Source organism: Myotis myotis, unplaced genomic scaffold (assembly GCF_014108235.1).
Source record: "Myotis myotis isolate mMyoMyo1 unplaced genomic scaffold, mMyoMyo1.p scaffold_m19_p_1, whole genome shotgun sequence".
NCBI classification, from domain to species: domain Eukaryota; kingdom Metazoa; phylum Chordata; class Mammalia; order Chiroptera; family Vespertilionidae; genus Myotis; species Myotis myotis.
Genome location: NW_023416313.1, coordinates 190,933,378 through 190,951,170, shown reverse-complemented (window position 1 = coordinate 190,951,170; position 17,793 = coordinate 190,933,378). Strand labels below are relative to the sequence as shown.

General features: G+C 38.3%; 1 protein-coding gene and 1 pseudogene across 7 annotated transcripts in view; both read right to left on the bottom strand.

Moving 5' to 3' along the window:
• ARID4A (AT-rich interaction domain 4A) overlaps positions 1–17,793 on the bottom strand; it is a 64,659-nt gene that overhangs the window by 2,154 nt on the left and 44,712 nt on the right. For 3 of the 7 annotated variants that reach the window (XM_036308610.1, XM_036308600.1, XM_036308603.1), the window contains 6 exons: positions 16,162–16,246; positions 14,953–15,094; positions 12,049–13,185; positions 11,643–11,747; positions 7,597–7,803; positions 6,501–6,647 (listed from right to left, as the gene is read on the bottom strand). In XM_036308610.1, the coding sequence (XP_036164503.1) occupies positions 6,501–6,647; positions 7,597–7,803; positions 11,643–11,747; positions 12,049–13,185; positions 14,953–15,094; positions 16,162–16,246 (1,823 nt within the window). Of the gene's footprint in view, positions 1–6,500; positions 6,648–7,596; positions 7,804–10,180; positions 10,954–11,642; positions 11,748–12,048; positions 13,186–14,952; positions 15,095–16,161; positions 16,247–17,793 lie in introns of those variants that run through there. The other 4 variants (XM_036308618.1, XM_036308625.1, XR_004967462.1 and 1 more) reach the window with 3 other exon arrangements.
• LOC118656022 lies at positions 442–2,218 on the bottom strand (annotated as a pseudogene).

Here is a 17,793-nt window from a genome sequence, read left to right as displayed (position 1 = left end):
AAATGAGTAGAATCAGTCTCTGATCAGTAAAGTAACTCAGATAAAATAAAAAAAGCAACATAAAATTTAAATATTAAAAAGACATAAACTCTTTTTTATTTTAAATCCCAAGACTCCCAGACCCTTGTTTTTATTATTTATTGATTTTTAGAGAGAGAGAAGGGGGGAGAGAGAAAGAAACATTGATTTGTTGTTCCACTTATTTATGCACTCATTAGTTGCTTCTTGTATGTGCCGACCCGAAATTGAACCCAAAACCTTGGTGAATCTGGATGATGCTCTAACCCAGTGGTCGGCAAACTGCAGCTCGGCAAACCGCGGCTCGCGGCTCGCGAGCCACATACAGCTCTTTGGCCCCTTGAGTGTGGCTCTTCCACAAAATACCAGCTCTTCCACAAAATACAGACTTCTGCGTATGGACCACGAAGTTTTAATCGCACTGTAAATGCGCGCCCGCACGTGGTATTTTGTGGAAGAGACAGAGTCAAGGGGCCAAAGAGCCACATGTGGCTCGTGAGCCACGGTTTGCCAACCATGGCTAACCAACTGAGCTGCCCAGCGAGGGCCTGAGACTCTTAAACCCCTACTTAAAGGTCCCTAGGAGGAATTCATCTTGCCCCATATCAGAAACAACATCAACCAGATATCAATTCTCACTACACCAGATTCCTGTTTTATCTCTGGGCTATAGGACCCGAGAGAATTCACTTATCTCAGAGAATTGCCTCTAAGCAGCTAACCATTGGCCTCCCATCTTTATTCTGTCCCAATACACCTGATGGACACAACATTCTTATAAGCAACAGGAGCTTTCCAGATCTGACAGAACCAAGAGGATAAGGATGGAAGTGTTTGTGGGTGCTGAGAAGAAAGTCCTCAGGTGACATTAACATAATTCTCCCGGAGGACATACACAGATGAAGGATTGCTACTCTAAGCATGAGGTGCTTTGCCATTATTTATTTACTTTTTTGAGATCAAAGGAATGTTTATTACAGCACTTATGGGCCTACCTCCTCCATAAATAAAATCTGTAGTCGGAAAGTAGGACCATGACAGATACGGGAAAGAGAATAGTAGGAAGGCTCAGGGATTAGTACCCTTGTCAAACTCAGCCCTCCTCCCCCGATCCCTTTCAGGTGTACTAACGAGGTGCCTGGGACTTCCACTGGAGAGGATCCTGCTACAGGATCTCAGAATTTAGGAGGGCAGCGGCAGGGTGGGGGATTGTTGCAGGTTCAGCCTATGACCCAGGTCCAAAAGTTCCAGCCTTCTCTGCCAACTCCAGGGCTAACTTCAGGTTCTGTTCAAACAGCTCACACCTGATGGGCATTTCCAGGGAGTAGAATGGATTCTTGAGGGCAAAGTCTGAGTAAATCTCATAAATCTTTCGGAGTAGAGAGTCTATTCCAGCTTGCCTAGGGTCTGCCAGCACCACAAACTTGATTCTTGTCAGGGTCTGGAAGCAATGCAGCTTGAATGTGTCTGTCTCCAGCATCTCAATGCCTGAGCTGCCCCGTTCAGGAGACAGCTGGGAGTCGATTGCGAATAGCGAATGGAACATGGAGGCCAACATGAGCTTCTCATTGGAGGTGAGGCGGGGCCGGCCGAATCCTACGGACACGGGGTAGTTGGCAGGGTTGCCGATACTCCAGCACCTCTTTGCCATCGGCCGTGTACTTGCCGTTCACGTCCTTGCCATTGATGGCCAGCACTGCGTGGCCCACCCGGATGCCGTCGCGCTGGCCGAAGACAACTAGCACTCCCTCGCTTGTCGTGTAGCTTGAGCAGCAGATCAAGCGGGTAACTGAACGTTTTCTCAGCCTCGGATCGTGGCGCGTAGCTGTCCAGATGGTAAATCAGGCCGCCAGCTTTGTTCACCACGCACACACTGAAAATGGCCATCGCTGCGCCGCGGCGGGGAGCCGGGCAATGGGTGGCCTGGAGGGAACGCAGTCACTGGACCCACCTGCCCTCACTTCCCCGCCCGCCGCCGGCAGCGCTTGCGCACTTCTGTTTTGCCATTTTTTAGTTCCTGTTTTATCTTCTCTTTCTTTGCAAAACTCACCTGTTTTCTGCTAATCTTTGCCCAATTGTTCCTTTTTTTAAAAAAATACATTTCATTGATTTTTTTACAGAGAGGAAGGGAGAGGGAGAGAGAGTTAGAAACATCGATGAGAGAGAAACATCCATCAGCTGCCTCCCCCACTCTCCCCACCCAGAATGCACCCGCAACCAAGGTACATGCCCTTGACCGAAATCGAACCTGGGACCCTTCAGTCCGCAGGCCGACACTCTATCCACTGAGCCAAACCAGCTAGGGCTGTTCCTTTTTTTTTTTTTTTTATAAATATTTTTGATTTCAGAGAGGAAGGGAGAGGGAGAGAGAGAGAAACATCAATGATGAGAGAGAATCACTGGTCAGCTGCCTCCTGTATGCCCTCTACTAAGGATCGAACCTGAAACTTGGGCATGTGCCCCGACCGGGAATCTATCGTAAACCTCCTGGTTCATAGGTTCATGCTCAACCATTGAGCCATACCAGTTGAGTCAATTGTTCCTACTTTATTGAACATTTTCAATTAGTTTCAATTGTTGTTTAAGTATGTCTCTCAGAGTGTGTGTACTACCAATATAACATTAATTCATTACTACAAATTTTGACATGTATGATAGAAGTCTCACTTCAACTACAAAAAACTAAGAGAACAGAAGAGGGAAGGAGAATCTTTTCAATTGTCTGAAACTTATATCACCTTTAGGAAACTCAAAAGTGTTGAGGGTTCTCTGAAGAAATTTCAATTTAACTTGCCCTTTTTTTTCTTTTTGTGTTTAAAAATTTTGTAAAGACTTTTTGCTATTTACAGTATTTAAAGAAAAGACAAACATGGAAATCATATCCCTTTTATCTCAACCATATCCCTTTCCATTTGCTCCATATTTCCAGGAATTAAAAACTGTTGTAGTTGCACTGGGAATAGAATGATTCAAGACCACATATGACACAAGTCTTTCTGTCAGTAATTCATCCTTTAACTCTCTGCCATAGGCGACAAAATTCTCAGTGCAGGTAATTTACCTTTTATTTATTTTTTAAAGAAACAGCCCTCCCAGAACCCACCTCTCCTGACCCATCCTGCTCCTGGAGTAGTTGCTTTCTAGGACTGCTATGCAATGGTCAGCCTAGTGATTTCCTTCAGCATCCTGAGATTTTCCTTACTGTTTCTCTATGTGGAATTCCTTGTTTGCTGGATCTCACGTTGTCTTCTTAGCTTGGCTTCTAGTTTACAGTGCTACCATCAAGAAATGTGACATGAGAAACCCATTTTTCTTTGTATGTACCTTTATATGGTAAACTTTTGGAATCTTCTCTTTATCCATAGGGTTCTGAAATTTCATAATGTGCTTTGGTGTAATTTTTCTCTCCTATTCTTCATAGAGGTCACAGTGAGTCCTTTCAACTGTCTATCTCATATCCTTCAGTTCTGGAAATCTTTAATACTGTTTTTTTTTTTTTTTTAAATATATTTTATTGATTTTTTACAGAGAGGAAGGGAGAGAGATAGAGAGTTAGAAACATCGATCAGCCGCCTTCTGCACATCTCCTACTGGGGATGTGCCCGCAACCAAGGTACATGCCCTTGACCGGAATCGAACCTGGGACCCTTCAGTCCGCAGGCCGATGCTCTATCCACTGAGCCAAACCGGTTTTGGCTTTAATACTGTTTTTTATGACAACTTCCTATGTTTATTCAGTACTTCTAGAAATCCTATGATTCAGAATATTTCTCATTCTTCTCTCCTATTGTCTTTTTGACCTTCTATTGGGATTTCTTTAGCTTTGCTATCTATCCATTCTATTACATTTTTTATAAATTCCTGCTATCATATTTTTAAAAATATTTTTATTGATTTCAGAGAGGAAAGGAAAAGGAGAGATAGAGAGAAACATTAATGATGAGAGAGCATCATTGATTGGCTGCCTCCTGCACACCCCACACTGGGGATCAAGCCTGCAACCTGGGCATGTGTCCTAACCAGGAATCAAACCGTGACCTCCAAGTTCATAGGTTGACACTCAACCACTGATCCATGCTAGCTGGGCTCTGCTCTTATATTTTAACAGATTTGTCTTGTTCTCTAAATTTTATTATTATATTCTTGTTTTGAGACTGCCATCTCTTTCCTATATCTCTGGATATTATTTATAGTTTGGTGTCTTTATGTGGTACGTCTATTTTTTTCCAAGTTCCTTTTTTTCTACTTTGGCTTCTGTCTTCATATATGTAGAGGCTTTCCTATCTGGTATTATGGCTTCCATATTTAAGAGAGGGACATTAAAAAGCTAACCAGAAGCTGTGCATGCATAGTAGGTAGGGTTTTTCAGTGGTGGGCACTGCACGTGTAATTGGCAAGGATCTTGCTTTCTGATTCAGGAACCTCCAAATGTTGGTATCTATGGACACCATTTCTCTTAGGTGTCCAGTTTCTCCAGAGGTTTCCTTCCATCTTGTCCCAGGAATGAGCATGCACTTGATTGATGGCTCTCGGGGAACCAACAGGCTAAGATCTCGGTTGGAAAGAGGATAGGAGTCTCACTATTCAGTTCTGCAAACTTCTACTCATGACTGTATTTTTGGTTTAGTATTTAGCTCTCACCTTCACCTGTGACTGATATCCCTGAGTATACAAGCTTATTGAGCCCCGTCATCCACCTTATTCTCTGACAGTGCTGTGGGAAAAAGGTAGTTTGCTGCACAGGGTCAGACAAAAGAATCTAATTTTTCCTTCCATTTTCAAACAAACTCCATTTTTCAGGCTCACCCCATATCCCTACCTTTATAGTTTTCTGGGGTGCTGTGGTATGAACTGGCTTGTTTTGTCCTACTGCAAGAATAAACAAGCTTAGGTTTTAGCATTCCCTTATCTGCTCGGACAGTTACAGTAGTTTATCTGCTCCTCAGCTTCCAAAAGATAGGCTGTTGACATTTCTTATCGGTCACACTCTGCTGTGCCATTCTCTTGTCCTTTTGAGTATAAGGCTTTCGATTTTCTTTACTGTTATTTTAGTTGGGATTTGGATAGAGTAGATATGAACATGTTAATATTTAACTAGGAATTAATCCTATACTTTTTATTTATTAATAAATTTTTTAAAATATATTTCTTTATTGATTTTAGAGAGGAAGGGAGAGGAAGAGAGAGATAGAAACATCAATGATGAGAGAGAATCACTGATCAGCTGCCTCCTGCACATCCCCAACTGGGGATCAAGCCCACAACCCAGGTGTGCCCTTGACTGGAACTGAACCTGGAACCTTTCAGTCCACAGGCCGACGCTCTATCAACTGAGCCAAACCGGCTAGGGCTGTGGTCAGCAAACCGCGGCTCACGAGCCACACGCAGCTCTTTGGCCACTTCAGTGTGGCTCTTCCACAAAATACCACGTGTGGGCGCACACGTACAGTGCAATTGAAACTTTGTGGCCCATGCGCAGTTTGCTGACCACTGGGCTAGGGCAATCCTCACATGAGGATATGTTTTGTTGGCTTTTAAAAAATTAATTTCAGAGAGGGAGAAAGGGAGAGAGAGGGAGAGAGAGAGGAATAGGAAGAGGAAAAGGGAAGGAGAGAGGGAGGTAAGAGAGAGATGAAAGAAAGAGAGAGAGGAAGGAAGGAAGGAAGGAAGGAAGGAAGGAAGGAAGGAAGGAAGGAAGGAAGGAAGGAAGGAAGGAAGGGAGAGAGAAAGAAAGAAACAAACACTGATCAGTTGCCTCCAGTGTATGCATCCCAACCCGGACCAAACTGGCAACCTAGGTATGTGCCCTTCAACCTTTCTGGTGTATGGGATGACGCTCCAACCAACTGAGCCACCGGGCCGAGGCAATCGTACACATTTTTAAGGTCTAGGTCAGACACTATTCTCTCCCCATGACTACTCAAAAGTAATTTCTCCTCCCAACTCCTATACTTGTTATCATTCTTGGGTCCCTCATCATACATTGTCCCACTAGACATTAATATCTTTGAGATCAAAGTCTGGATCTCATTCTTCTCTGTACTTCTACTACCTAGAAGAGCGCCTGGCACATGGTATGTATGCATTAATGTTGTTCACCTGAATTATCTTATATGGTAGTTGCTTAGGAAATGACATATGATCCCAACAATCTGGTGAACCTCATAATAATACAGTACCTATTAATAGGCGGCCAGTAAAATGTTGAGCAAAGAGTGAATTCCAAGCAAGTAAATTCTTGAGAACCCACCACGTTTAGTGAAAATCACACATTTTGTAAAACAGTTCATGATCTCTTTCAAGAGTCTCATTCTGATTCAGTTGTTGACTCACTTCAACAGCAGCAAAGAAGAAAATACCAAGAATCTAAAAACAACAATTAATAAATGTATACCATATTCAAGGAGTGACAAACCTACATCTTTTAAGATGATAGGGTATATATTAGAAAATAGAGGAAAGAAAAATTATAATCAAATTACCTTCTCTGTCTTTCTTTTTTAATCTTTTTCTTCTCCTGTCGATGGTTGCAACTTCAGACTTTAAAGACATATAATATTTTCTGATTTCCTGTAGTTTTTCTTGGAGAAAAGAGATTCTCTCTGTACTGTTCATATTATCTAATTCATCTAAGAGGGGGGAAAAATTAATTAGAATTTAAAAATAATTCTCTCAGGAAAAATATGGCAATTCTATCAGAAGTCCAACTTATAAATCATCAAAAGCTTTAGTTTATTAAAACCTATCATATTAAGCTAATAAGCCGCTATAAACAGGGATGTCATTAATTTCAGGAATAAGATTTCTTTCCCAATATTTCTATACTAAATATTTAAAATATCATTACTTGATATTTTAAATAATAAAAAAATGTAAGAAAACATCAACACACAGCAATGCTGATCTATAATTTTATTTATCCAAATAGCTTCTTTATGTTGATGGCTTTATCATTTACTAGTTATTTCCATACTAGAAAGGGTGTTCGTTTCATTGATTCATATAATTCATACATGTCTTATTTCCTAACTGGAGATTTTCTTTCAGTGAAGATTTAACAAGTCAGTATTATGAAATGATATGGATTTGTCTTTAACACATTGCGTACCGCATAGAAATCTCTAAGACATACGCCAGGGACCGCACGTTTTTGGGCAAACTTTACGTTATTTAAATCATCATAATGCACTTTCGGTGTTGTTTTTCAATAATTATAACATTTTTATTTACAAAAACAATTAAAGTTCCTAGTATTTTTTTAACGTATGGTACTGCGTAAAACATTTTCCTCTACGAAGAGGGACCAGACAAAATTTACATAACTATCTAGATTCGCTCCTTTTTCCATGGGCATGAAAAACGGTAACACTCGTGAGCGGTCCTTAACAGATAGCGCGCAAAACACAAGAAAACTCCTGAGCGGTACGAAATGTGTTAAGATAACAAATGATGATTACTGGTAAGATAGTATTTGGAAACTGAAATAAATGAATTTACTAATCATTTCTTCCTCATTTTGACATTTCAAGGAATATACCACTTTACAATATACATTCAAGTTTTCTATGAGCTTCTTACTGAGTTGAAAGCTCCACTTATATGTCCTAGGGGATGAATTCAGATGTTTTTCTCTGTGTTTATCTTTTTCTCCATCTTTGATGTGAGGGGATATTCTTGCAGGAGATCGTGCAAGCTTCTGTGGCTTAGATACACTAAGATGCTTTACTGGAGTACATTTACTTGAATTGTCTAGGACAGGAAGATCTTCACTATCACTGCTTTGTCCTATAATAACAACAACAAAAATTGACTCAGATTAGAAAATATATAACTCTCAAATATCAGTATGCAATAGAACCAGCAATTACACTTTTTGGTATCCTATAGAAATAAGTGCACAATGTGCAAAGTTTTTAACAGAAATAAAAAAAGGAAAGAAAATCTTAATGCCTACCTATAAGGAAACAGTTAAAAATGATATACTATTGAATACTTTGCTAAAGTTGTTGAAAAAGAATGAACTAGAGATCTAATTTGGCTCAGTGGATAGAGCATTGGCCTGCAGATTGAAGGGTCCCGGGTTTAATTCTAGTCAAGGGCACATGCTTGGATTGCAGGCTCAACCCCCAAGTAGGGGGTGTGCAGGAGGCAGCCAATCGATGATTCTCATCATTGATGTTTCTCTCTCTCCCTCTCTAAAATCAATAAAGAGGACCTACCGAAACTATATATATGAAAAAGCACAAAAAGGATCTTTTTTTTTAAAAAAAAATATTTTTTAATTGATTTTAGAGAGGAAGGGAGAGGGAGAGAGAGATAGAAACATCAATGATGAGAGAGAATCATTGATCAGCTGCCTCCTTGCACGCCCCTACTGGGGATTGAGCCCGCAACCCAGGCCATGTGCCCTTGACTGGAATAGGACCTGGGGCCCTTCAGTCCACAGGCTGATGCTCTATCCACTGAGCCAAACCTGTAGGGCAAGAAAGATCTTAATGTACACACAGTCTTTAACACATGTGTAATAAAATGTGAGCAGACATTTGTTTAAAACTCTACATCCCTCCTCACCAAATCTGTATTAGAGATGCTTTTGGTTTTCACTTAGTAACAAATTAGAATTGCTTCTCAATTTTACGTTTCTGAAGCTCTATACCCTACTTCCACCCTATTCTCTCTCAAAAGCAAACCTTGCTTTCAACTGAAAAGGCAATTTCCCAGCCCCTCCTCTACCTGCATCTGTCCTTGCTGCCCCTTTGTTGGCCTCAAAACAAGGAAACTATTTTTGGGCAAACTATTCTCTTTAGCTATACTCTTAAAACCATCTACTTCCAGTTCCTCTGAAATTCCCAATGTCAATTCACCATCTTCATTTAACTTCAACTCTTCTCAGTCTACCAACATGCTTAGATGTTTCCTACCCTTAGAGAGGGAGGGAAGGAGAGGAAAACCTTTCCCTTTAGGTAGCATTTCTTTCCTTCTCTTTAGGGCAGTGGTCGGCAAACTCGTTAGTTAACAGGGCCAAATATCAACAGTACGACAATTGAAATTTCTTTTGAGAGCCAAATTTTTTGAACTTAAACTATATAGGTAGGTATACTGTTATTAACTTAATTAGGGTACTCCTAAAGTTTAGGAAGAGCCACACTCAAGGGGCTAAAGAGCCACATATGGCTCGCGAGCCGCAGTTTGCAGACCACGGCTTTAGGATAAAATTTCTTCAAAGAAATTCTCTGTTACCTTGATTTCCACACCTTCTGATCACATCACTGTGCTACTGTTAGAGTCCCAAACACTTATGATTGACAAATTCAATGACTATATATTTTAATCTTATTGAATATTCTACAGCATTTGGAACTCCTTTCTTATTCAAACCCATTAGTTTACTGATTTTCATTTATCTTCGATCAGTTTCTACTCTACTCTTCCTGGCTGTCCCATATAAAGAGATATCCTACATAATTATACTTTTGGTCCTTTTTCTTTTTTTCAATCACAGTTTACATTCAATATTACTTTGTATTAGTTTCAAGTGTGGTTAGACAATCATATACATAACAAAGTGTCCCCCCTGATATTTCCAGTACCCACCTGGCACCACACAGTTACTACAATATTGATGACTACACTTCCTATGCTGTACTTTACTTTTTCGCATTTTATTCTCCTATAGCAATCTCATTGCCTTCGACAACTATCTTCTGAAAACAGACTTTCTTCTAAGCTCGAGGCCCCAATTTTCCTAATACTGGGTACCTCTAACTCAACAATCCCTAAATTACTCTTCCAATAACCTGCTGATATTCCTGTGTTCAATGTCAATTAATTCCTCATAACGAATAATAACTGAGTTCAAGTGATTTTTGTTTCCTTCCTTCACTGCCTTAGTTAAGCCAAAGATTATTTTCAAAAAGTAAAACTGGTCCATCTCCTTTCTTCCTTTTCAATCTTTTTAACTTTTTATTTTGAGACCATTTTCAACCTTACAAAAAAGTTATAAGGACAGCTGCCAAAAAAATGGTTTCCTGACCCATTTGAAAATAAATTGCCCTACCATACTTGAGTACTTTAGTGCTTATTTATTTAAAAACAAGAACATTTTCCTGGGTTAGTTATGGACAAATTACACCAAATCTTAAACAAATGTTTAGTATCTCACGAGGTATCTGAGTGTCAGACTCTGGGAGCAGCTGGGCTGTGTGGTGTGGATCGGAAGATCTGGTAAGGCCGCAGTCAAGCTTTTAGCTGAGGCTGTGGTGCCCGAAGGCTTGACGGGAGCTCGAGGATATGCTTTCCAGGTGACTCATGTCGTGGCTGTTGTCAGGAGGCCTGTTTCTTGCTTGCTGTTGGCAGGATATGTTCAGTTCCGCACAACCTGGGCCTCTTCATAGACTGTTTGAGTGTTCTCACAGTGTGACAGCTAACCTCTCCCAGAGCAGGTGACCCAAGGGAGAGCAAGGAGGAATTTGTGGTGCCTTTTATGACTTATTCTCCAGAGTCGTAGTCTATCACTTCCACTTTGTTAGAAGTGAGTCACTAAATTCAGCCCACACTCGAGGAGAGAATTAGGCTTTGTCTCTTGAAAAGAAGAGTATCAACAAATTTGTGGATATGTTTTGAAAACCACCACTCCTACAGAACCATAATACAACCATCAAAATCAGGAAATGAACACAAATATACTGCTATCGTCTAATCCTCAGGTCTCATACAAGTTTCTCTACTTGACCGGTCATGTCCTTTTTGGCAATAGGGTCCAGGTGAGAATCACATATTGCATTTAGTTGCCACATCCCATAAGTCTCCTTCAATCTGCAACAATTCTTCTTTCTTTGATTTTCATGACCATGACAATTTTATAAGTTATTTTATAGAATATCCTTCAGTTTGAATTTGTTGATGGTTTCTCGTGATTACATTCAGGTTATGCATCTTTGAGAGGAAATCACAGATGTGCTGCTAAGTTCTTACTGCATTGTGTCAGGTGGTACATAGGTTCAATTTGTCCCATTATTGGTGGTGCTCACTTTAATCATCTGACTAAGGTGTACATGTATCTAGTGTAACCTAGAGTGTCCCTTTCAGACTTGTATGAAGGCAGGTTTTGAAGGAAAACTTTAACTTGTCAAAATCCACCGTGTTTATTTCTACTATATTCTATGACTTAATTTTATTCCTTATTGTACAGAAGTCTGTTTTTCATGTTATCTATTCATATTAACTTACTAATTTTCTTGTTTTTATTTCCCCATGTTTTAAAATTACCAAGCCATTTAGCAATTGGATTTTCTAAATATAAGAAAAACAACCCATTCAGAAATGTAAACTTAATCTGCTTGTACCACTACAGCAAATGTTTCTCTTTTATTCAAGTTTCCCAAATATGTTCCTCTAATATTAAACTGCTTTACATAAAAAATACAAGAAGTAGGCTTAACAAATAATCACAGCTATTCCAGTTCTACATAAAATTGACAAGCACCTCAGATTAAAAATTAATGAGAAAATTGCTATCTTAGAATACAATAAACCAAATTTATTTTTAAATTGACACAAAAGATCAAGCCAACAAACTGCTGAAAATATTAACACTGTACAAGCCAGCATTCAAAAGTACCAACCTGTTCCATTCTTTTCATTTTTGGCTACAGCACTTGTTCGCTTTGGGGTACGCTTTTGCTTTTTTGCCAATAATCCGCTATTTCCCTCACTTGGTCTTTTCTGACCTGAAGAAAAGGAAAAGAGATCTTGAAAAGTCAACAGCAAGTATATTTATTCACTTGTACAAATGAATTATACACACACACACACACACACACACACATATAAAACATGTATATAAATTGCATACATTTATAAAAAGGGTGGGGGGGGGAAGGGAATGGAGAGAGTAAGGAAGGACAGAAAAAAGGGAAGGGAGGGAGGGAGGAACGGAAAGTATTTTACAGATCAAGAGTTCCTAAACTCTTAATTTACTAATACTTGGTTTTAATATAAAGACTGATTTTCTCCCTATAAAGTTCTTACCCTTCTCTCTGCTCTCTCTTTCTTGAACAATTATACTACAGGTGCCAGAGGCGATGCTGTCTTCAAATCCATTTGCCGATTCCCTCTCACAGAGGCCTTCTTGGGATTCTTCAGCAATACTATCCACTTCAATGGTTATGTCACTCTCACTTTTTATACTTCGAGACTCATCTTGACTGAGAGTAAGTGGTGAAGCTACTGAAAAGTTATGCTGTACAACAGGAGGTAGAGCAGATGGAATAGAAACAAGAGAGTTAGACTCAGAGCTTTCAACTACTACGTCCTCAATATTGGTCTTGTCCTTTTCATCCAGATCATCCAAATCGACTTCATGGCAAACCAAGGTTTCAGGCCCAATCAGAGGCATTGTATCCTCTTCTTCTTTCAGTGGAGTATTTACAGTTTCTTCAGCTGGACTATCAAATTTCTCACTAGTCAATTCTTGAATGCCTTGGTTTGACTCTGCTATCAATGACGGCATTCCTTCGTTTTCTATTTCAAAGTGTTGTTCAAAATTTAAGTTTTTCATTCCCTCAGATGCAACACAATCACTGGTCCTTTCTTGAGATATGCTATTTGTCATTTCCATTCCGTTCTCAATTCTTGTTTTTTTCTCTGGTGATGAATGTCCCAGGATTTTCCGTTTCAACTTTTTTTCTTTTGCACATTGGTCAATTTCATCTTCAGTAGCAGAAGAAAAGGTTTTACTGTCTAATGAAGGAAATTCTAGACTATGAGTTTCTATATGAGGTTCATTTCCTGCTTCATCTTGACTAAATGATGAAATCTTTATAATTTCTAAAGAAAGATCTTTTGTCTTGCTTCGTCTTCCTTTTCCTTTAGGGGACTTTTCTGCCTCTTTCTTAACTTCTTCTGTTTGTTCCACTTTATTTCCCAAAATCTGTACTATTTGTTCATTCTCTCCAACATCTAATTTCAAAGTCTCAAAAGGCTGCATTTGAGTCCTATCATTTTCCTTTAATACATGTGCAGCAATCTTTGGATTTTCTTCATCTAGTTTATCATCATTTAAATTTTCGTTTTTTTCTAGTTCTTCTTTAATATCAGGAGAAAGTTCTTCATTCATCAAATTCTTTTCTAAAAGGTCTTCTGTTTCACTATCAGATGAACAAGAGTCTGCAAGAGGAAATATTAGAAAAGTTTCTATTTTAATTACCAATGCAATTTTGTAATAAAATTTCTGCCAAAGACAAAAAAAACCCCAAAAACCTTAATCATGTATCTCTGAATACCTTCCTACAGAAATTTCTGATATAAAATAAATCATACACTTGTGCAAAAAATGTGTGTGGAGGAGGGTTTCAAGTTAAACTCCATGTGAAAATACATAAAATATTACTATCTTAATTTTGTAAAAGAGCTATTTTGCAATTTGCACTAGTATCATGCTTAGGCTAAGATAATCCTTGGAAAATTCAAAGAACTAGATATGAAGTGATAAAGTGGTTTGATCTGAGATTTAGAGTAGGTAGTGATTAATAAATGTGATGGCCATTTTATGTCCTTAGGAATCTGACATTCTACTAAAAATAATTCTGGAAAGAAAGATGTACAAAATGAGCAATTTAAATTCTCAAAACTTAAATACTATTTTGATTAAAGTCAGATAATTTTTAAAATAGAGTTTTAAGACTGTATAGGAGTTATAAAATATAAAAATTCTGTCCACATGGTGCTTATATTGTAAAGAAGTTCAAGAAGGCAAATTTTAATGTATTTTGTAAATAAAAAGGTACCTAGTTTTATTTTGTGGTTTTACCATATTCAGAATTTAAAATTCATTTGTTCTCATGTTAAAATATATTATACATTATAGACTCACGGTGTGGCTTCGTGGTTAGAGCGTTGGCCACATTATGAAGCGTTGCAGGTTGGATTCCCAGTCATGGGCATGTACCTGGGTTGCAAGTTCAATCCCTAACCCCAGTCAGGGGCACGTGAAGGAGGCAACCAATTGATGGATCTCTCACATTGATGTTTCTCTCTCTTTCTCTCTCTCTATATCCCTCCCTCCTTTCCACTCTCTAAAACCAACAGAGAAAATAACCTGGGTGAGGATTGATTAAAAAAAAATAACCCCTTTTATAAGTAGTTTAGCAAGACTACTATATATAGTTTTATAGGTTGCACACTGTACTAGGCATGCCACCTGAGATCTTTCACTCTGTGGACATGTTGCATTTGTGTAATATGGTAACTGTCCAGCAGATGGCAGGACAGAGGAGGAAGAATGCCCTTTCCTAATTGGCACACAAGCATCCTACAGGCTAATAACAAAACTGTAGGTTCAGAATAGCTTTTTCCTTGAAGGCAGGGACATTTTTATATATAAGGCAACTATTTAATGTTGCTTAAGTTATATGAAAAACATAAAGGTAGAAAAGTGGGGAAAAAGGTAAAAGCAGAATAAAATATGTTCACCTACACTCATCACAAACATGTCTATACCACCTTAGTGTATGCTCTTTGAACAACATAGTCCCAGCTTTGCTGAAAGATCCTAGGGGACAGCACTGAATTATAGGAAACATGGTGCAAGCTTTGAAGGACAGTGCAGCACACAGTAGGATGCACTTCTTGTCAACCTATCCTCTATTAAAAGAGTATTTCTAAGATATTGACAAGAAAAGGTACGCCTAAATTAAACTATCACTAGGTTTTAAGTAACCATGATATACTAAAATAAATACTTTCTTCAAATCAAATTTTAGTTTAAATTGCATGAGATTAGAAACTTAGATGACCTTCTAGGACTCACACACAACCGACATTTTTTAATTTATATTGTTTTCTTAAAAATCAGTGCTCCTCAAAATTGAGCACCTTCCATTCCATTTGACAAAGGTGAGCTGTCTGCCATATTGCTGCGAGCAATTCTTGTACCTGATTTTCCTTCACTGTTTGGAGTCTTAGACAAACCATATGGCATGTTTGACGAAAGGGTAGATTTTAAAGGAGGTCGTCCCCGTTTTGACTTGTGCCTTTCCTCATCCCTCTTTTCATCTTTTTCACTGTCTTCTTTATTCTGGATAACAACAACAAAAAGTATGAGAAGAGCCCATTCCTTATGAAAAATGAACATTCTACTTCTGCAAGGAAAAACTCAAAAAGTTTAGATGTTTTATATGTCAATTTCCTAATCTGTGCTTATCGAATAATTAAGAACAAATTGTTCTCTAACTTATTTTATAATTATATGAGTATGATGGTCAACAATATCTAACACTGCAATTATATTGTGAAGGTCAGAGTTGGTGCATTAGAAAGCTATACAACTACTCAGCAACCTCCCTTCCTTCTTTCTTGCTATTCCCTGAGAAAAAGAAAGAAATCTACTATAAAACAGGCAAACACTAGGTGAATCTCTACAGCAAAGGTTGAAAATTCAGGGTGTGGATGAGGATACAGCTGACCAACAAGTATATGTTTTAAAACTTAGTATTAGCTTCCAACGTTTAAAAACTGATTTCAGCATGGGCGGGGTGGCTCAGTTGGTTGGAGTGTTGTCCTGTATACCAAAAATGTTGTAGGTTCCATTCCTGGTCAGGGTACATACCTAGGCTGTGGGTTCGATCCCCAGTCAGGGTGTGTTCAGGAGGCAACTGATCAATGTTTCTCTCTCACATCAATGTTTCTTTTTCCCTCTTCCTCTAAAAAAAAATCAATAAAATATATCCTGGTGTAAAGATTTTTTTAAAAAAAATCAGATTTTATATTTTAAAAAGTATTGTTTTTGAAAATCCTAAAATCTGGCAACTCTGACTGGATCCCACTGCAAAGGGGTAGTTCCACCCTGTCTAGGAGAGGAACATGTCCTTCTATTGGTCACTATCAGTCCTACTTTATCCCTTTTCAAGACAGCAGATATAGGCATTTGAGTTTAATGCCTATGTCCTAGGAGTCTCTGGTTTTTCTCCTTTCCTGAAATAATGTGTTAATGTGTTTACATTTTTAGCTTCTGGGTTATAAGAGAGAAAATCACAATTACCTTAAAAGAATCAATATGATTATTACAGTGAGGAAACAAATTTATAAACACACAATATGAATAATTACTGTACCTATCATAAAGGATATGAACTATGAACTTACTTTAGCTTTTTTCTTCTGTTTTTTCTTTGGTCCACCTTTGTCCAAAGGCCAGATTATCCTGTCAGCCTTCACCCATTCATCATACCTTAAAATAAAGAATATATTTTAAAAATTCACAATAACAACTTATTTGAAATATATTCATCAAATAAAAGCAACAGTGGGATAAACTAAAGAGTTTGTTTCTAGTGTTGGCAGAAATGTGAAGAGCATAGGGGCGGGTTTGTTGGTAACATGTGCCAGCTACAGTACAAAGTGCTTTGTATACCTGCCACTAATAGGGCAGGATAAGAGAGCTAGGTAAGCAAACTCTAAACAGATTCAAGATTGTTTGGGTTGCTTTGTTTTCCACAGCTCCCACAGACCTGAACTTAATGAAATAAACAGATTCTGCACTGGGATTCATTTTATTGACCAAATAATTTAAAGATAAGTCAGGTAAATTCAAACTTGTAATATGATCAGTTCCAGATTTATTTATGAAGTCCTTTTCAGCTCTCTTTTCCTCACAGAACTCTCTCCAGCATCTAGTACTTCTAATAAAATTTTATTCTAAACTATGTCACCTCTAAGACTGAAATTTTTTAGAGATAATTTTCTTTATATACGTTTATTCTGTTTAGCTCAAGTTGAAAACTCCTCATTTCTCCTGTACCTTTTCCAAAATATTGGCAACACTTTTTCATTTCAATATAGTCAGCCCACGTTACTAATCAGGGGCAAATAAAAAATTAAACTTTCTAGAATTAAATAACAGTTCTTACATTATGTAAATATATAGGTATTTATAGAACTCTATCACAATCCAAAATCTGAACACTGAAGCAAAAAACTACAGGCAGTCCTTGCTTTGAACTGCATCATGTTAATGGAAACCATACCCTCATTTTGTAACCTAGTTACTATACAAAGCAAGGACATGATTCCAATATCCACAAGTTCTGGTTGATATGGTATCATGATTACCTATATTATGGTTTGAAAATGATCTCTCCTGAATCAACCCAATATCTTCATTTTACCAGTCCATTATGACCTTACTTAGAAGTATTCATTCATTTGGACATTTACTGAGGGCCTACCTAGTATGCCAGGTAGTATGTATGAGGAAGTATGTAGAGAATAATAGAGAAAAATAGGAAGGCCCTTGCTCTCATGCAACTCGCAGTCTGGTTTGAAAGACAGGTAAATATTAAAACCAAGTATAGTCTGGCAAATACAATAAGAGGGTTATGTGTCTGGTTATGGGCTAACAAAGAAATAGTGAGTAACTCTGCCCAACTCTAAAATTCCAAAGGACATATGAGACAACCAGCAAGCATAGGCCTGACCTGGAAGACAGCAGGTCCTGGTCACCACCGTAGGCCACGTAGGTACTTCCAGCATTAATATTGCCAACCAAAGGTGGTCCGAGACTTTCTCAACTAAGACTAGTACTTCCCTCATAGTTTCACATGCCACCCTATTTTAGAAATCCAACCAGATTCTCTAGGAATTATAGTGGCTCTATGTCAATGAGCACACCAGAATTATACCAGCATTTAGGAGTATGGAGGGACAGTGAAAAACCATGAACCTTGTCAGTAACCAGTTAAGTATTTAGGGATTTAACTAATTCGGAAGAATGCCAAC